Source organism: Mytilus galloprovincialis, chromosome 13, assembly GCF_965363235.1.
Source record: "Mytilus galloprovincialis chromosome 13, xbMytGall1.hap1.1, whole genome shotgun sequence".
Classification (NCBI taxonomy): Eukaryota; Metazoa; Mollusca; class Bivalvia; order Mytilida; family Mytilidae; genus Mytilus; species Mytilus galloprovincialis.
Genome location: NC_134850.1, coordinates 9,539,770 through 9,562,195, shown reverse-complemented (window position 1 = coordinate 9,562,195; position 22,426 = coordinate 9,539,770). Strand labels below are relative to the sequence as shown.

The following is a 22,426-nucleotide window of genomic DNA, read 5'->3' as shown; positions in this document are numbered from 1 at the left end:
AATACATAAAATAAATTGGTAGGTCCTGTTATGATCTGTAATAAAGGACGTCCGAGGCGAAGGTCATTAAAATCTGGACTGTTACGGGCAAATGAGGGTATATTGGATAGGGACACATTTTCCCCTTGCAACAGGCAGCCATGGACGTATACGTAAATGAGATAGCGACAACACCTCAAAAATATATAATTAAGAATGTTTTACGCGATAGAGTCCAAATATAACTCATCTATAGACTTTATTTTGTCACAAAAATAAGATCGCTGTAAGATTAATGAAAAAGGTAGCTTCCAGAAAATAATTTGATCTCTATATCCCCCAAATGAAACGGACAGCACGAATTAAATATATGCATATACAATGTATCCGATAACAAAATTACATGACCCTACCGGAAAGAAAAGTATATAGAATTCTTTTCTTGTAGAATTTCAAAAGAGACTCTCAAGGGATATGCCAATTGTTATCATGGTTATTGATAAATAATTACTGCAGAAGTTGGTTCTCTTAATTAAATCACCAGAATTGTCGCAAATAGGTAGTGACAAGTCGAATTCACCAAGGGAGCATTCGTTTTGTTGTCGTTCAATGATACGCCGAATTACCATGGGAAAGCCAGCTTTTTCTCTTTTATAGGAAATCTATTTCATGTTCCGTTACATTTATTACAAAGTCAATACAAACGATAATTGCAATCGTTAATTATTCATATGACTGTTCCGTGGTAAATTGAAACAAATTGTTTTGAAAAGGGCATCGTAAATAATGTAAATAGCATGTAAATTTCTAAACTGGTACATTTGTTAACTAGATAAAATTAACATGACTTGTGATAAGACACATATATACATGCTATACTAGTATACAGACTATACAATGACATAATTTTATTTAGTTTCTAGAAATAGTATTTCTGGAAACAAGTTTATAATTTCTCGCTATATTGAAGACTTGTTGGTGACCTTCTGCTGTTTTTTTTTCTATGGTCGGGTTGTTGTCTCTTTGGCACATTCCCCATTTCCATTTTCAATTTTACCATGATATTAACAAATTATAATAAATATTTGAATCATGACCTGAATGATTTTAAATCTATTGTTTTCATTAAAAATTTGTATTTTAGCTTGTATTTAAGGATTGAAATGTAAATTTTCAAACTGAAAGGATTCAATCGTTCAAAAAAATCATGATAAGAATAAAATTCATACAAATTTTTCGGTATATATCACGTGACAATTTAAAAGATGACGTAAGGTGGGCAGATACCAGCTAGGGAAAGGAGGAACCATGTTCAACCCTCCATCTTAAATTACCAGACGTCAAGTCACGGTTCACTAGATAACGTTACTTACTGTCATTGCTGGTTTTGAACAGTCTAATGTACCACAATTTGAAAACGCCATTTTATGTCTATTTCAGTAAAACAAAAACGTTTATGTGACGTTGCAGTATAGCACCAATACTACATTTGTAAAAGTAACTTTGTCACATGTATGTGTAACTTTCCTTCACTAGAAAAATACACAAATTAGAGCATGCAAGATTTACGTAATTTCCAATGAATAAACTTCACATAGTTTTTGTAAATCCATTTATATATAGCAGTTCAATTTTCAAATCAACTTCTTCAGTGTGATTTATCCAACACTGACGAATCACTCAAAATCCTGAAAACCGGAAGAAACTTTATAATTATTTACAAGTGTTGATGAACGATCATGAACGGAAATCTGACGTAAAAACACTCACAAACTTTTAAAGATTTTCAACTGCTTCGTTATCTTATTCAATATTCTGTTATTTCAGAGCTAACTATAGAAACAATTCTTACTTCAAGTGAAAAATCCAATTTCAGATCATTAGAAAAATACACACTTTACTTAATTAGTGTAAAACCATACAAAACGGCAATACAATTGTTTACAACGCGTATTCCCTACTATTCTTTAGCGATTAGATAAATTGGCAGAATTCATCCTAGACCCATTGATCACTCGTGAAGTCCCCCATCGATTTTAAGGAAATGTCTTATTCTAGCGCAACATTGAAGTAGCGAACATCCAACCGTTGCTGTTCAAAGATGATTTCATAGATTTTCTGATGGTAAAAACACACTACTATGGAACCGTAATCTTAGCAGGAAAAAAATCATCTCTTCATTAGATGAAAAATCCTTTTCTACCGTGCTAATTAATGATAAAAGTCAGAGAATTTGTGAACTTAAAACTCCGTCTTTTCTAAGATTCTCTATTGTGAAAAATAACTAATATTGTACGAACGGTCGATATTCTCTTAATAATAACAAGCCTTACACCTGATCCAGGGAAGTTATTTAAGCTCATTAAACCGAGGAACCGTTATGATAAGAGCAAAGTAAGGCGATTAATTTTAATTCATTAAAATAATAGAAATACATTTAAATATAATAACTGATACGTACCGGGACAGTACTATCCGGATCACAACCCAAGCTTGAACAACCACTGCCCAGCATTTCACGGTTTTCCGATCACAGATTAAGACAAAAAAAAGTATTTTTACATCTGTTGTTGTTTTTATAACTTGTAACTTCAGATTTTTATTGTATCAATACATTGCATATGATACTCGCACGTATTGATTTTCAAAATGGCGACACACACGAAAGCTAAGATGCTCTTTGTATTTCTGTTATCCGAATTATGTCAAATTTGAGGCTGAAAGGAGACACTATATGTCATGTGTTTCTTGTCATTTGAAAAAGAGGAGGGTCCTGCGTGTCCTTTAAATCCAAAAGTGACGAATAAATGCTGTTTAAAAAAGGTTCAAGTAATCACGTTTAAAATCTTCTGAAATTGAAAACTATTGCCAAATTTCACAATTGTCTCAGATAACAAATTCTCACATACAAAATAAAGTCGAAAGTCTGCTTTTAAAACCTCCTGACTAAAGTTGTCGTGATTCAGATGTATTTCGTTATGACAATGACGGTCTATGCTGGCATTTAAAATATGACAACTTCCAAAACAGGCATAGAACAATGCGACAGGTAGGATGTGTGGCAGTTGTGGAATGCTTGTAAAAAATCCAAAACAATACAAACCATGTATAAATAACGTGTAATCGAAGTGTTAATAAATGTTATATCATATCACAAAGTCGATTAACAATAAGTTTGCAAATAATTCATCCATAAGTACAATGCTTAGAAGTGTAAATAAATATTGAACGATAGATATTTTTTTTCAATATCCAACTCAACACGTTTTACACATCTTGAACGCCATGAACTATAAAAACTGACACTTTCTTTAGATCAGCTGTTCTGATAGTCAGAATTGCATACACAACTTGTTAGAAACAAAAATAAAACGTTATTGACATAAGTTTCAGGTGGATCCATTAACACTGAGGAATTATCAGTTCAATTATCACAAAAGTGCACCGCAATCTTCACTTACACGTATAAGTAACTGATAATACCACAACTAGGAAATTGCAAATCAATTTTTCGCAAGGTAAACATTAGATTATTTATCCAAGAATATGCATTAAATTATTCCGATAAATATAATCAGCACATTTAGCGATAAACGTTAAATGTTGATACTCTTCCAGAATTCATACGCAAACTGCATTAAATTAGTTTTTGGAGTAAATTATTGATAATTCACTACCATCATTATACGCATTTATCCACAATGAAAGTAATAAATACTTATTACGGTCATTACACGCTAAATACACATCCAAAGTGGCCATTAAAATACATTTCAATGGAGAATACACACTTTTTCAATGATCCACTTTTGAAACATACATAATTAACGATGTCGGCTCAGCATGGTGGCAGAACAAGATAGAAAAAAAGTATTTGTAACTCAATGCTCGTTAAAAACATGTGTTTTATATAAATATCAATAATTTGAACTGTTTTTCACCTGCTTAACTGTTTGATGTAATGCAAACCAAGATTTAAAGTGCTAAGAACAATTCAATTTATCTTTAATCAACTAATTTAAATATCGTTTGACATATAGAAATGTGTTGTCTTTGTTCGCCATATTTGTTTAAAATGAACAGTTCTTAAATACTTAAATTAGGTAACAACCTTAAAATAAATAAACTTCATTTAATGAAATACTTCAAAATTAGATACATTTGTACCAGGAGTCTATAGCTAGTATACTGTTGTCAAAGGGGAGAGCAATTTGATTTCAAAAATAATATTTGAAAAATACAAACGCGTTTATTTAGGGCACTATGTATATAAATTTCTTTCTCAAAATTATGCAGGCGTCAATCTCATGACCTATAATTTATTTTGTATGACTATATATTTTTAAGCCCCTAAAAAAGTCATTTTAAAATATATTTCCTCGCATCAGAATCCTTGCATATTCAGATTGACAACAAAATTTTTAATAGTCAGAATTGTATGACTTTTGAGCCAAACTTGCAGAACACAAAAGTTTGAACGACTAGCAGTCCTAATTTTCCGTTGGTTTCCACCATATCTCCTCTAAAACATTTACTAAGAAGTACCATCCGATGCTGACAGTGTCATGATAAAATAAACCAACCGCAATTTAGACAAAAAGATCACAATTGAAAGACTGATATTGTATAACATGCAATTGAATAAAAGCAGTCTATAAATTTTAAATGAATTTATGAAATAATTTCATATTGTTGCTTTTTTTCCATATTAGAAATTGATCTGTGAGAATTTCAAAAAGAATGGTTTATTGGAAGTCTGTGAATTTTAAATGAATTTATCAAATTATTTTATATTGTTTTTCAAATTAGAAATCGATCTGTGAAAACCAAATGTAATCCTACATCCAAGCAGAATCTGATACGTTTGATCTCCGACTTTGCATCCAATTTAGGTTTAATTATACAATGATTGATTATCTGTAATTTCAAAGGGAAACTACTCTTCATAACAAACGATTATATTCTGGTCTAAGGGACATAACTTGTGTCAATATTAATTATCGCAATTGGAAAGATACAGGGAATTTACAAATCGATATTAAATTTGATTATCATGCCATAATTCGTCCCGTGTCAATTATAAACACAAGTTATCCTTTGTTTGGAAATCAATCAATATTCTCGTAACTCTGGTTTTCTTCAATTATCTAAATTAAAACGAGAATACATTGTAGAGATACTTGTTGGCTGTATGCAATTATTTTCAAATTAAGCTGAGCACTGAAAAAAAAAAATCCCCGAAGATCATTTGTTCTGACATTTATATCTGTTATCATGGAAACAAAGTGTATTTGAATAAATCTCAGTTATCTATCCTTTTTCATAAGTAATACGTGTACATATAAACTTCAATATAAATAAAGTCAATTAACATTGTCATTTCTATAAATTTCGGGTTCTTCGGAATAAAATATCGGAGACATAAACTTGTATATGTCTATGAAAAAATCAACAGGGTAAAAGCCATTTAAAATATAAAAAAAATGCTGTCGAATCACATATTCATAAGATATTTGCTGCTGGACTAATCAATCAATTTTCAATTTCAGATAAACCAAAATTGAATGATCATCTTCTCAGGCGCAGATCCAGAATTCCATGCAAGGAAACTTCCTGAGAATTTGGAGTAAGAGGACCGTGTTTTGACAAAATAAAGGTCACGTTTAATTTTCCCTTCAAGTATTAAGGGGAAGTAATCCGATGTGTCCCCGTTTGAAGCCACACCTGTTCCTGATCTTACTAGTCTCCTAAACGTCTAAAAAGTAAATTTGAATTATGCTAAATAAACAATCATTTTCTTAAATGAATGATGTATCTCTTTTACGGGCACTTATCAGATCTTATTCAGTGTGAATTTAATTTTCAGTTTGCTTTTATGAAGTTTTGATTATATTTTAATAATATAGGTATAAAGAGGAGAATTTACATATTTAACAGTGAACTCGACAATCATAAAATCTCAACTAACAATGAAAGGTGAAATTTATCTGATAATAAAACACATCTATCATATAATATAACGTTATCAAAACGTTATTGAAAACATATTCTTTGTATATTTTAGATAGGTATGGTAATATGCAATGATAAAAAGACTGAGTTACAATGAGTTGTCGTATTACAGTTTAAATAAAACATGATTATTCTACTTCACTCAAAAATTCACTATTTATTTCGATCAAAGGGAAGCAACTCGATCGTGCTTATAATTTAGAGACCAAATGCGGTAATGGATATTTAAAAAAAAAAGTGATGAAAATAATGCATGATAAGTATTAACCTGACACTCTCTAAAACTAATATAAAAAAGATATAAAATGAATTAAAACATTAAACTAGTTATTTGATACTTAGTTTTGTTACAGAAATGCAACGTCAACGCCACAACAAATTAAAATTTCAGCTTGAAATTAGAGAAATGTGTTAAATAACAATCAGTTACATACAAGTATTAAATATCTTAAGCAGTTAAAAAAAATGGGTGGTTTTTGACATATATACATACAGGGGAACGTTAGGGACACACATGAACATATCTTCGTTTTAGTCTGAGAGTAGAGAGTTTTAAGACTCTGAGTTTTTTTTTAAGAGTTATCTGTTTTAAAATGGGTGGGTTTTGACATATCTACATACAGGGGAATATCTTCATTTTAGTCCGGTATTGCAGTTTTAGAGTATTTTAAGAGTTAACTGTTTTAGTCAACAAATTCGTCTCGATATGTGAAATAATTTTTTCCAGCTTATATAATAATATAATTAGTTTTTCAATTCCTGCTTACATCGAAGTTGTTTCGATATTTTTTTTTTTAACTATTTGCTAAGCCGGGCTTATGGCATATATTACTTGTATATTATGGAAGAAACAAGTTACAAAACAAATAAATTAGTAACGTAAAAAGTAAGCGAGCCAGAAAATCGACAAAACTTATTAAGAAATTCCTTTTGTCAAGTTACCCTATATGAACCTCTTCAGAGGTCAAAGGGGTCTTGTTTGACGAGGTTGAGAAATTAGAAATCAGAGACAAAGATCCAAATCATTCTAATATATATGCAAGTATTATATTTCACTTCATCATCTCTTTTAATGTTTTTTTTTAATTTCAAATTATTATCTGTCCATCATTTGAAATTGACAGGCTGGTCAGTTTTCAGTTTCCACCTCACATCATCACAAGACACGTGACCAGAAACTCCTGATTTTTGCAGAAAAAAGTAAACATATTTCAAGAAGCATTCAATGACTTTAGATACCAAGAAACTTTTAAAGGTAGGTTTTGTTGTCATAAAAAGTAGTAGTAATTTTCCCTTCATGCATTCAAATGCCGTTTCCCTCGGTGCACGAGCACACCAACCTCAAATAACAGAACATTCTAATTTTGATAACTCATCGTGCTAATTTTGTAAGTCAGTTATGTATACTCTTTTTTTGTTCAGAAATAAAATTCCGTATTAAAAGATATACCCATATTCATTTGAATTTTACAAAATGTGATCATTTGAATTTTACAAAACGTGAAATTGTATAAAGGTCAGGATTGAAAAAAACTGTGGCTGTTTTAGATTCCATACATGTGTATGATTTAGCAATGATCACAGTGAGGTTGTGTTGGTCCGAGTTATGACACGCCTGAGTATATTGCTATGGTCGCATCTGCTGCTCGGTTTATCATTAAGTTTATTCAAACTTCTAGCAGATAAACTAAGATATACGATATGACTCATTTATACTTCAGAAGTCTGCAGAATGTGATTTAGAAAATTGAGAGCTTCAATCTTCATTAAAAATAATTTGTATAGCAACTTTTCTTAATAAATTTAATATAAAGTTTCGGAAGGCTCGTAAATTCGTATCCTTTTAATGTCATTCTTAACAAGACAAATCTGTGTTATATAACCGTGATATTGTTGGGTTTTTTCAAAACTACCTCTACCCTTTTTTATTGGGAAAATATGCGTCATTTATATCAAATTGGGAAATTTATAATAAACCATGAATTTGACTGGAACTTTAATTTGCAGATCCCTTTTAAAGAGGTTAACCCTCATTTGAAATAAGACCCCCTATTGCCGGTTAGTGATGATACACAAATAGACCCTCAAATCTGCACATGTAGTCATTTTTGGCATGAAAAATGTTTAAATGAAGTGTTTTTCAGTTTGTAATCATGCACAATTACTACTGAAACTGCACTGTTTGGGAAAAAAGTTGTTTTTTTGGGAATAGTTTTAAGCCATTTTTTTTTCAAATTTGGATTCTTCTCCAGGGGAAAAAGCCTATATACTCCGGTAATTTAAGGCAAACAATATCACTGAATAACCGTTCTTTGAATCTCATTTTTATTACAGAATTAAAGCATAAATACTATGCATGCAGCTCCTCGAGACTAAAGGAACGCATGGACTATGCAGCTCCTCGAGACTAAAGGAACGTATGGACTATACAGCTCCTCGAGCCTAAAGGAACGTATGGGGGAGTTCTTTATTTACAACACGGATTCATATCATGACAAACATGACCACAAGAAATTTTGATAAACATGATGCTAACCGCCAGTATTCGCACTCACGATGTTATACATGATATACACCTGCTGTTTTTACTTGGACGCTTGGATTGTAAGTCGAAGCAAATATATACGTGAGTCAGTGGTAAAATAAGACTTTCAACACCCACCCCGTACATTGTATCACCCTCGGTCTGATAGTATATACGTTGCAGGTTTACTAACTAAATGACAAGCAGTGTTCATGAGCCGTTATGCTTCTGAAACTACAAGATAATTCAACATCGATAAATATAATTATATTGTCTAAAGATGATATATACACAGATGGCTACGATATGTGACATTTATGTAACACATTGTTTACATAAATAATATAGAATATGCAAAAAAAACTTAGTATAATAAAAATAATGTATTCCCTAATCAATAAGTTAAACATATCCTTATTTACGATATTTGTATATTCAATTCAACAAACTCTTAATATCAGATATATAACAACTTTCTGGATGTTCTGCAGTGCAATCATATACTAGTAATATCAAATATATACATGTATAACAACTTTCTGGATGTTCTACTATCATATACTAGCAATATCAAAGACACACATGTCTCTGGTAATATATATACTTCATGTAGAAGATAGCTACGACAAATGACTTTTGTGTCCCAAATTGTTTACTTCTTTTCAAGTACATAAATATGTAATGAAAAGTAAGTATATATAAATTATAATAACAAGTGCAAAACGTCTTTTAATGACAGACCTGCGACTTCATCTTTTAGAGGAGGATGAAAATCCACTTATACTGCGATAGCTTCAACCTTCAATCTTTGAGAGGATGATGGAAATCCACTTATTCTGCAATATCTTCGACCTTCACTCTTAGAGAGGCAAGCTAGCGAGTTGAATCCTGACGTTTTCAGTGTTCTCTGTTTGAAAGCTTCATAGATATGAAAGCTTCATAGATATGAAAATCATTTATAACTTCTGAGACCGTAAATTAAACGCATGCAGTTTATTTAAAGAACTTGTATCTAATCGGGTGTATTTTTGAATACAATTTGTGTTTCAACTTTCACCTTTACACAGAAATTTCTTGTTTTTGCAAGTTTTAGGTAATTCTATTTATTTTTTTCTAATCTTTAAAGTTATTTCAAAATTTATTCTAAAAACTCATACATAAATACAATGAAGCAGAATTTCTTATTTTCTCAAATTTTAAAATTTGTGTATCAATATCTTTTTTCATTTATTTCAGACTTTTATATGAATAGAAGTTTTTGTTAAAAAGAAGCGAAACATGAAATTATTATAATCCAAGTCCTACACCCCATTGTTCGATGTTTCGTACATGGATCAGTAGACCATAAAAAAACCAAGGTTACGGATTAAACCTAAGGTAAATAAAGCATTTTAAAGATCTTTGCGTATCACATTCCGTGAACTTTTAAATTACACATCACACATTTTTTGTTCGGATTATACTCCGAGTTTACGATACTTACACAATGACATACGATTTTATGGACAAAAGGCTGTTATTTTTACCTTTAAAACTGTGAAAATTAAATATACTATCAAATAATGGAGTCTTTATATTTAACTTTATTGGAGATTGTTGCCAAGTGGGAAACACTATGTTCCGTACACTAGCTACGGTTCATAACAGTGTCCCTCTATGATGTACATGTTCCGTTACATTCCAATATTTCAGCAAACTGTCAAAAAGATAACGATTTGAAAGTCCAATTAGAATTATCACTGTAAAACTTCTCGTGAATGAGCGATACATTGGAGAACTGGTTTACTTGTTAGGGAGCTACCATTTGATTTTTATGGGGGGGGGGGGGGGGGGGGGGGGGGCTAGGATGAAAAATTTTGTCCTGCATTTTTTTTTAGCTGTAATCTCTGTCCTGCCTTTTTATTTTTCACTCTGTTCGGTCCTGCCTTTTTTTTTTTTAGTTTATCCTGACTTTTTTTTACCTAAATTGTCGTCCTGCCTTTTTTTTTTTTTTGCAAGTGTCTCATCCTGCCTTTTTTTTTACTCAAAACTCCTGTCCTGCCTATTTTTTTCAAATTTCATCCTAGCCCCCCCCCCCCCATAAAAATCAAATGGTAGCTCCCTTAATCGATATAGAATACGTTTTTAGTTTTTCAGAGAGGTTTAGAGGAATGTACTAAACTACTATCTTTCATCTTCTTATCCTGGTTCTCAATTTAGCAACTTTGTCCTTACATCATGACGGTCTCTTAAAGCATTATTACATTACAAGTACTATAACAAGTATCCGTATACCATGATATTAAGTACATCGTTTGAAGTACAAGTATGTTATGTTAAACGAAAAAAATAAGTCCTTCTCTTGTTTTCTTCAAACTTCCATAATGTTTTGGAAGTCCCAATTAGATTAATTTCTCTACAGACAAAAATGAAAAACTGTCATGTAAATTGTTTTATGTACAAAGCAATAATTTCGCTAAACTGATATTTAATATTTATTTCAAAATCCTATATTTTTTTTTAAACAAGTCTTAGAACTTGTGCAGTGTTCAAAAAAGAATCTTATTTAATAATATATTATTATAGTTCAAATAATCACTTATTACTTACATTGAAGAAATTTACCATGATTCTTGTTATTTTACAGAATACACGCAAGAATTAATTGAGAAGTGATCGATCCTTTCATCCGATTCCAAGGAGGCCAATAAAAGGCTGCTAGCTCTGTTCACAAGAAGAATCAATTTCTTGACAGGCTATCAAACGAAAATCATGTGATAGTATCATTTAATACGAAACAATGATCCGAAGAGCATTAAGATGGCGGTTGATTTCTTCCAATGATTAGTATTATTATTTTAACTGACAAAACCTTCAACCCAGGACGGTAAGAAAAGAAAACATGGCAGACGTTTGGAGAAATAACATCCAACTGAAACTGACAATGAAAGTGCTCCCGGCTGATTATTTGTGGTATTACATGGATAAGCCAATTTCCTGCTTAATTAGACGGCATTTCTCTGTGTAAATAAAGAAAGCAATGCAATGTAATAATATCGCCGAATGATGCGATCAATTCAAAGGTTCTATAAAGTCTGGTCTATAATATGTCACTCAGATGTCTTATAGGGTTCTGAAAAAGACACTTTGTTTATCGCGGGAAGAAGCTAATAAATGAAATTCACATCTGATCGACAGCTGGGCGGTAACGTGTCTGTCCAGTGCTATATTGTGAAATGTAACTAGCATTTCATTTCAAATTGCGTTCTTGGTTCATCAAACTAAAATTTTCGGATCAAGCCAATATCATCTTTTCACTACTACTTATGTATTATTTTGTATTTCATTGTATTACATTGTATTTCATTGTATTGCATTGTATAGTATTAAATTATTGTTTCATTGTATTGCTTGACCCTCATGGGTGTAATTTTGCAATAAAGATATATATATGATATACAGCTATGAAATTGGGGGAAATACTTCCCTTTGAACCCCCCTATGATGACGGGATAAGCTTATTAAGTGGATAGAATATTTACATTGTTACTGATACTCATTAAAATCTAACTCTCTATTGTTGTCTCCTTGTTAAGATGAAACAAATACTAGCTCCAGTTTTAATTATCTAGGGATTGAACACATTAAGGTATTAAGCTAAGAACTAAAACTTAATGACTTTCAATGGTGAATCATTAAATGACCATCAAAATAAGCCTCGGGTGTAAACTGTCATGGGGCCAGGTGATTTTCAATTTGAAGTGGATTGTGAATAGTCATAAATTTTAGTCTGTATAATTCTATCAAGATTTTCAATTTCTATGACCAAAAAAATTTTCTAATTTGAACAAGATGGATTTAGTATAAGATAACTAAAAAATACCAAATTACTTACAAGACACAGAAACTTTTTTTTTAAAGAAATTCAAGAGTGATAACATGAAAATAAGAATAAAAAATCCTGCCCAACCGCCCCTCAAAACCCGCAAAACCCTTGACGATGATAAAACTGCTACATTGCACCATTACAGAAACGAAAATATGACCAGAGAGCTAGTAAAATTTATTGCAGCAAGAAAAGCCGAGCAACACAATAACACTACTAGCTAGATAAAAACATACATGATATTAAGGGGTTAAAGAGACTGCAACTCTAAAACCCACTAAATTAAACTTATATCAACAATTTTACGTAACAAAATCTTGAATAATACTAAGTACGTCTATATAAAAGTGTTCGTAATATATTTAATGTGTTAGACACCTGTACGTTTAGTAAACATATAACAATGACTAAATATTTGACAATTTTCATTTTATATTTTACAGCATTTAACATTATCCTGTGTTGACACAAATCACTGTAACATTTCTATATGTAACTGAAACTTGTAAATAATTTAAATATCCCATGTTTAAAATTAAATTAAGAACGAGTTTACTTACCCTACTCATTTCCAAAAGAAATCCCGATCAATGAATATTGATCACAATTAATTAGTCTTTATTGATTAACAAAAGTAGTTATTCCGAACGTAAAAACGTGTATATCCTGATTAAATGTCAAGTTTTTGTCTCTTCTTTCACCAGCATTGATCTGAGTTTCTATTATTTACTTGTTAAACACACTCTTACAAATCAAACGTCAAGTACACTGATGTAAAACGCTATTTACACCCGGAACAATGGAAACCGCCTTTACGTTAGTCACACATGGCAGATGCGACACACTTAGAAATAAATTGCTATACACACTCACAGTAATTCATTTTACAGTATAGTTGTTTTTTTCATTTACAGGTAAAAAGTAAACCGCTTCTTTCACAAATAAAGCATCTAGGGCAGACGAAGAAAAAATTATGCACACCACGTGTGCTTGCGTACCTAGAGCACCTTTATGTAACAAATTATCCATTATTTTTGTTGTTATGATACATGGTGTGAAAGTAAATTTAAACAAGTTCAGGAGACACAACTGTACCTCTGGATGTCATTTCTTTGTTCTATATTGCCAAAATGCTTAACGCTCACCGAGTTGAATAGATTTTATTAGATTTTGATTTTATTAAAATTTTCCTAATAAGTTTTGAAGAAAGAATAAATTTTGTATACTGAACAAAGCCTTTAGATATGAGTAAATCCAAGTAAAACAAACTAATTTAAAATGTTCTTAAAATGGAAAGTTTTTAATCTGACACAGCTGGAATGTTTGTCACAATGATCATTGACGGGTTTTACGGAGAGTTTGGCTATATCAAGCACACATTGATATTATATTTTTGAAATGGGCGTTTTAAAGATAATTTGGTAAATTAATTATTATGTGTTTGCTTAACATCCAGTGGCAATTATTTCATGCATATTTAGGACGAAAACATCAACAATATTGTCAACAAGAAGGTTTTACAGAGTCGGTCGATCGGGATGATGGTCGAGATAAAAAATGCCACTGGGCAAAAATGGGACCTGTAGGTCACACAAGGTCACAACTTTTGCCTCTTACAAAAGGCCATCTTTATTGGCCCTAAATGCCATTGTTGAATGGGGTATCTAATGCGCAAAGAGCGTATTATTCTCAATACGGGTTTGACGTCCCCATTCCGATCATATACGTGGCTGAGTATTAATACATCCATACCAGCCAAACGGGTTCCCTTGGTATATGATTTTCGACTGGATGGAACTTATTGTATACCCAGTCAACTTGATAGGTTGTAATTTTAAAATGCAATATCCTGCTTTTTAGCAGACGAATTTGACTCCGAGCGATGGTGGCTGGACACGAGAAAAGCCGATTAACAACGAGATTTGACAGTAAACAGATTACACAATGATGGCTTGAGACTAATCTAATTTGGAAGGCAATACAGATGTAATTGGCTGGAAACAATGATAATTGCTTAACTGTCTACACGAATTATATCAAAGAGGAAGAATCGCAATGCAGAAACTGACAAAAGAAAGAGAAAAATTCATGATAAGGTCCCGATAAGATATCACTCGTTACGACAAAGATTGCATTAAATTGCATTATATATACCTACTGACATATATATATATATATATAATCCGATGTGTACTACATAAAGATAAATATAGGTCTCGTTACCTTGGCAGAAGAAATAAAAACCGTTTACAGAAAAAAACAACAAAAAAAACCCAAAGAAATTGTAAAATATCGACTCTCTTTAGCACTTTAGCAAGTGACCAGTATGTTTCTGACCAAGATATGGCATCCTTGAGAATAACTTAAACTGGTTATCTTCATCCTAGGGTAAGATAGTATCTATATTTGAGTTAACATCACTGTTGAACGCCAATTCAACTAACCAGAATATAGTTAAAATGTCAGTAAAATGTACATACATTTCAGGGAGATTAAGGTATAAAATATAACTCGCCTTGCCCCAATAATCAGTGTCTTTTTATGAGTTATCATGTTGCAGAGTTGCTGTCTCATTGAAGTTCATCTCGCGTATCTTTTCAATCATGATTGGTTTTTTTTTTATGTTTAACGCACCTTTCTATTCTCTCGGCTATATCGTTGCCGCCAGTTTTTATTTGTTCTGGAAACCACAGTACAAGAGGAGGAGCCCCGATTTTCAGCAGGAGAAATAGCAAGATTTTAGTATAACTCGCCTTACTGCCACGAGTGGGTTCGAACTCATAATTTTGGATTTGACATGCTAGTGATTTCTATAGATGTAGTACTACTGTAAGCTTGTTATCACTACAGATGAACTATTTAGACCTTTAGCCACCGAGGTCCGCTTTTAATCACAAGCTTGATGAAAAACCCAAAAGCATAAATAACAAAATATTTTCTTTAGGGTCATTACATCAACTATATTTTTTAATTAATGACATTTATATGACGGATCCTACCGAAACATCAGAAAATTATCGCATAAAAGCAATGCTGTGATGAATAAGTAAACAACCTAAACAAACAAACTGATGTAAATCAAGAGTATTTCTATTGATTTCTAGTGTAATGGCTCGGGATGGATGACACAATTTGTTTTCATTAGTCCCGACTTCACGCCTGATTTCAAAGATTCGCGACTTTGATATAAATTTGTTGATCATATATCACTGAACTCTTGGTAAAGTAGAATTAACTGTAGCATAATCAGAATGATTCTTCATCGTCTAGTTGGCGACTGAAACATTAGGTGGTTAAGACTCAAGTCGGAAATGAAAATACCAAATTAATTATGAAGCAGTTGATGATCCCGAGTTTCTAAGTTTGTTTTGTCTAAAGCAATTGGTCTAGAATGGAGATAAAATATGTATAAAATGCACAATACTTATATTTTTTTTAGGAACAGGGTAAGCGACTGAAGATGTACGTTGCCTTCAATGGCATGGGCAATACATAATGAAACACTTTTGAAGTTTTGAATAAAAATAAACACTAAAAAATTGTTGAAAGAATTTAGAAGCTATTTGAATTTTACGAGGAATATAACTTTTTTTTAGTGTATACAATTTATTACTGAAACAGTCGTTCTGTATATATTCTATCTATTTAACACATCACTTCTGTATATATTCTATCTATTTAACACACCATAAAATCCGTTTATTATACTCCTTTGTTTATGTAATATGTAAATTTATGAGGAACAGACTGCACTTCAAATGTAACGTTCAATTTAATGTTTGAAGATTTGGCCAGCTCAAACTTTCGATACAGAGACTGATTTCTTTTTATTTTCTTTACTGTTTTTCTCCAATATAAATTGATAATATCTATACTTGATGACATTACTGAAATGTGAATAAAAAAAACCCTGATGTACCATGCCAGAAATAGCATTGTGAATGGATATTGTTAAAAGATACATAAAGTTACATAAACAGTCCTCATTTAGGTGTTAAAAAGGGAAAACTCAAGCGGAAATTCAGACTTGGGCACATCCGGTGGCGGGAACTCCGTATAATTATTTAAAAAAATAAAAGTAATAGAAATATTAATACGGCAACGCCTGTATATATAGCATCAAATACTCAGTCTGGAATGGCCTGAAACTTCTTGTACTTCTTTTATAATTTCAGAAGAATTCTGAAGGGCTTTATTCCCAAAACTCCTTGTACGAATCGGCAAACGTCCTATCATTTTTAGTTTAATATTATTATCAGAAATACAAAGAAATGATTAGAAATTTCAGAGCCACCTAGTTTTGTCCATTGTTCTATCGTTCGTCGATGTATATTTGTAAACAACAGACATGTGACAGATACAGATGTTCCATAAGATGACACAAATCTTACCAATCAATATAAAAGTATGAAATAACACGATGTTACGTTATTATAAGGGTCTGTGTGAAGGTCCTTCATTTCTGTATTCTATATTTTTCTTTAAGGAATTTTTTCTCCTTTTTTTATATACTTTCTGTCCATTTTGAAAATGACAACAATATGCATTCCTGTAATATAGAGGCCATCTTGGAAGAAGGTCGGGGAAATCTTGACTGCTACTGGAAAATGGAGGTAAACATTAGTTAGGGGCAGAAATTTGCATTGCAACAGGCCACCTATTGTACGGACCCGGCCACTGAAAGAGTTTTTGCAGGTTTTTTTAAAACGTATACAGAGAGTGTAGCACTGTCTTTACGCGAGGCATTCTGACCGGACGTAGCTGCGTACTTGTACATCCCGCACAATCAAACAGACAAGTGTTTTACTGCCGGTCGGAATTTAGAGGACGTGACATTTCTTTTCAGCGAAAAGTAAGACACACCCAATCACGATCCGTTCAGATTTCATTTTAATTTTTTTAATTTTTATTCTTGGTTGGTAAAACCATGGCAGTATGATTTCTAAAATAATTGTATACTGTTCATGTAAAAACGTGTGCTATTTTTATAAAAATATTACAGTTTAAATTCAAATGTATCATTTAAAATGTCAATAAAGTTCAGACGGAAGTTGATAAATTAAACAAATATGTCGCTAACCAAATACTTTTAAAATGAAATTTTCAATCAAGATAATACGCACATTTCATGACAATAACTCATTTCGTTTTTTACATAAATATTATTATCGAGGGAAACAGTGATTGACTCTGAAGCTCGGTGCCTTGTTTTCTCTCTCTCAACCATGCACAAAGTAATATTTGATCTAGTAACCTTTTAAATAGATGATATAGTTAGTAAAACTTCTCTCTACGGACCATAAACCTTAATTTAGGTGGAAATTGATCTTGAAATTGATAAATCTCAATAAGGATAAACTCTTTTTCCGGACTGTTTTTGTTTACACAAAAGATTGTTATTCCGAACAACTATTTAGAAGATAACACTTTAATGTGTAATTCATATGTTTAATAAAACGTTCACATCTATTTTTAAAATGAGCTTAAAACCACAAATTTGATGAGTAGAGCCGATTGAAGCGAGTCAAACATTGTTTTTTGACGATTATATACTAAAAAATTATGAAAAATTATGATATATATGTACGTGAAAAACACGATTTTTTTGTTTTTCGTTTCAATTCCTTTAAAAAAAAAATGACGATCAAATATGGGGGGGGGTTAAACCCTATACAGTTCCCCGGACCCGCCACTATGTATCACTGAATGAAAATGATGAACATTTTGATGTAGCTAAACGCATATTGCAGTTGTACGAATTTTTGTGCAAATATTTCAAATTACTGACATGTTTTCGGGTTTAATTTATTTTTCTTACATCAACATGACTAAAATTAAAACTGAACTTAATTTATTATTGTGTCGTTATGGGTTAAGAATCCCCCCCCCCCCCCCCAATACATTTTGGTATACGTTCCTAACTTTTCAAAACTGAGTTGAAGTATTGGGCCAATTTGTATTTCTTTAAATGTTTAAATGTTAATAAAAGTAAGCTATACCATTGTTAGAACCTCAAAGAAGCTGCCAAACTAAATAAAATTCACATCTATATCTTGACTGGATATGTATATAGGTGTTATAACTAAAACGAAATCACAGAAGTTCTTTCAATTATATTGATGCAGTTGTGATAGTATCAGTTTTAGTACAGGTTGAAAAACCTTTCGAAAAATTGCTTTTGTGTGAAGCAGTATTAAAGAAAAAAATAATTTGTGTCAGTGGATGTTCTAGAAATTTCATAAAAAAAGAGGTTCCCGCTCTAAGAGGTTCCCGCTCCAGTCATGATTCAATATTTCTCTATATGTAAAGCAACCAATTTTTTTTCACATAAGGGAGGCGGCACTCTGTCCCACCTAAATCCGACTCTGTATGTCACTCCTTCAAGTATTTACGGTCATTTATATTTCACATGACACAAATATTTATCCTTTTGCAGACACACACCAATACATGTATAATAAATGTGTAGTTTATCTTCGCAAGCAAACCATAATGTGAAAATAGATTAAAATGTAATATTTTCAAAGTCACGTTTTCTGAAATCGCTTGAAGGAGATATAAAATCAGCTTTAGATAAAATATTTGTCTAAAGTGACCTAGGAAATGAATATTGACAGAACGAAACATGTTTTAGTCTTAATTAATCGAGTGTTTCTAATTCCCGTTTCCTTGTCTGTGTGCTTGCATAATGTAATAAAACAAAGAATTTATAATTTGAAATCGAAATCAAAGTGAATAATTTTATCAAGTTCTAAAATTTATAATTTTAGAGTCAGTTTCATTTAAAATCCGGAAACGGAAATACATTCCGAATCTTTACGAGCGTGGCTGTGCCCTTTTGTCACCAAAAACAAATAAGACACACTATCCTCAACCATAGATAAACCTTGAATATATATATTTAGAAAAATGTCTTTTCATTTAAAATGTATGTGTTTCTATCTAATAAATAATTTTTTAGCGAAAATGCATTTATTTTGTACGCCGAATGTTCTAAAATAATTCTGGACAACTACATACTCCAATGTAAAAAAAGTATGCTAGATGCAAAGTATACGCATCAGAATGTGCAAAGAGATACTCGAGAGGATAGATTAACCTTCCTATCAAGTTTAAGTTAAATCTGTCAAAGATTCTAATGATAAAAGCATTTCATTTTGACAGTGCAACATTATAAATTGTAGATCACAAATTACTCCATACAAACGAATTATGATGAATGATATCTTGCATGTTACAAGAAATGGAATGAGTTTAATTAAACAGGTTTCAACCGAACTTAATGAGAGAGCTTGTTAGATTGCGATGCAATCACTAACGATTATCAAAATTGAAGGAAATGTTCATCTTAATGTTTAAATTGACGTGCACTAGGTTTTTTGGGAATTGATTGATCTATCAAATGTTTGCATTACGAAGCAAATCTTGTTTTGTTGTATTTTTGGTTGAAAAAAATATTCTATGGACTTAATTTTAGAAGGAATACATTAATCTCGTTTAACGAGATTCTAAGATAATTGGTTCCAATTAAAGACAAATAACTTTCTTTTGAAGCAATTGACAGAAAGTGGACATTATGGTTAAAGGCAAATTTTCAGACTGAGCTAATAAGTTTCACTTCCGTTTGGTAAAATTATATAGAAAATTACGACATTAACTGCATTTATCAAAATAACCATCATCGTGGCACGATATAGTGACATATTGATTGAATGATTGATTGTTGGGTGTTTTACGCCCAGTTGCAATATCAATGCATATTCATAGCTTTCAAATGCAAATCTTGTAAATAAAACTTCTTCTATGTACATGTAATTTGTTATAAAGTTGTCTCATTGGCAATCATTTTACATCTTATTTTTACATGTCACTCATATTCTACGTTACCGCCACTCCGAGCCGTTCTTTAAAAACGCCTTATATGTAAAGTCCAGAGAAATTCGAAAAACTATGAGACAAAGAGATTATAAGCACGACACGGCATCGAACCCTTAACCTCTTCAACTAAAGGCGAAGGGGCTATGCAGGGATACAGTAAGAGCATCTTATCGAAAATGCTACAATGTATCACATTATCAAGTATGCTAGCACATGTATGCAAACACACCCTCAAGGTGTATCTGTTATGAGTTAAAAGAGCAACACTTCTTTACATTCCATGCATGACCGAACACCTGCGTGCATAAATGTCGTTTCGTGTTTCTTCGTTGTTCATAATTGTCAGATTCAATGACACAGATCTAACACCAGGGTTATGCAAACGCTTGTAGAACAATTAAAAGTACATTAATTGATGAAAGCGTTTTCCGTTTCTGTAATGAAGTTTACAGCTTTCTACGACTAATTATAATTATAACCTCAAAGCTTGAGATACATTAAATTCATAAAAAGCGATTGGGTGTATCGAAAGGCATCGTGTACGTAACACTTTTTCCGCACTAAATTTCTAGACTTTGCATTATACTCGTTTTTACCATCACATGCATCGATTGTCCTTGTTTTCAATAAGAATATACATTTGAATCATATCTCAATATGCAGAGCTTTAATTCCGGGGTTAAAAGTTACATAAAATTCTATATCATGCACAGCAAAGCACACTTAGCAACCTCTTATGGGCTCCCAATACTTGACGTTAGGTCCTAATAATAAATCTGTTAAGTGCTGTAATTAAGCATCTGGTGAGACGAAATTTTGTACAGATGAGCATGACAAAAAAATGTGTATAGTTTCAAAAATGTGACCACAAACAGCAACTACGTTTTAAATCTTTTTCAAATGATTTTATTTTAAATTGTTTTTCTATATATGTGAAAGATTTCCTTAAGGTGCCTTAGTTAATGAATATAATATGCTTGAAGCTTTTCTTCATTTCAGTAAAATTAATGCACTCAATATATTTCTCTGTCACAATGTAATCAGTGCCAAAGTTAAATCTTTCTTTTATTCTGGTAGTAAAAATCCTTCTTTTATTTCCGACTACAGTTTTACAACCGCAGGGTAGTTTGCGATAAAAAGAAAGCAATAAATTCACGTCAAGTGAAGTTTGCGTTTCTGTTTTTTCTTCAATAAAGCATCACTCTAGTTTACAAGTGAAACTGTAATCCAACTAAAGCGGTTTATTGATCATGTAGTTTTAGGATTTGTGTTATAAAAGAATATGCAAATTTTCCTCGTTAATTTTTTCCAATTCCGAGTAACAACAAAGAGGTCTCCTGGAAGTCGAATCATTCGGAACAAAATCTTGTTATTATTGTCCATTGACAAATACAACCATTCGCTTTCAAAATTGACATAATTATATTATTTTGAACCAACATTTGTAAACGTGATTGAAATCGGAAATCTCTTTAACAGCATTTAACCTTTCCGGACAGAAACACGACACAAAGCGGAAAACATTCGACCCGTGTTATGTGCAATGTACATGTATATAGAAAAGTACCGAAGCGTTAATTGGTGTCAAAATGAAAATAGAAAATTTAAGAGAAAAATAAAACCGAGGATTTTGTTCTACAAGAACTAGAGACTTTAAGTAAGATTTGACCCGGTTCTCAGGCTGACTATGCGGTATAAACTTTGTTCATTGTTGAAGGTCGTATAGTTGTTAGTTTCTGTATCATTTGGTCCCTTGTGGAGGGTTGTCCATTCTTCGTCTTCTCCATTTTATGATGTTAAAACTACTTATAAAAAAGCATGAATACATGTACACGAGATCAGAATTGAAACTAAACTATACTTATAAAAAAGCATGAATACATGTACACGAGATCAGAATTGAAACAAAACTATACAGATGTTAGTAACTTCCAATTTTTTAACGAATCCCGGTGTAAAAAAATAAACTCCATGATACACGGAAAGCCGGTTTCAGTGTTCAGTTCCGCATAACACATCCAAAAGTAACAAAAAAGGTCGTCAAAACTATGAGACAATACGCCATTATACAAGAGCAAATGAAAATTTAGTTTTTGAGAAAAGTTAATTCGTTAGTTGAGACGGATACGCAAATCTGTAATCCTTCGGGTGAATCAGTAACCCTCTTT

General features: G+C 31.8%; 1 protein-coding gene across 10 annotated transcripts in view; it reads right to left on the bottom strand.

The window, feature by feature from the left end:
- The window catches only part of LOC143056928 (uncharacterized), a 135,991-nt gene that overhangs the window by 18,434 nt on the left and 95,131 nt on the right, over nt 1-22,426 (bottom strand). Inside the window, exon 1 of one of the 10 annotated variants that reach the window (XM_076230137.1) lies at nt 12,941-13,266. The exons of 6 other annotated variants lie outside the window; for them this stretch is intronic. In XM_076230137.1, the coding sequence (XP_076086252.1) occupies nt 12,941-12,949 (9 nt within the window). In that variant the 5' untranslated portion in view covers nt 12,950-13,266. Of the gene's footprint in view, nt 1-1,352; nt 1,651-2,440; nt 3,617-11,104; nt 11,232-12,940; nt 13,267-22,426 lie in introns of those variants that run through there. 3 more of the 10 variants (XM_076230136.1, XM_076230129.1, XM_076230130.1) reach the window with 3 other exon arrangements.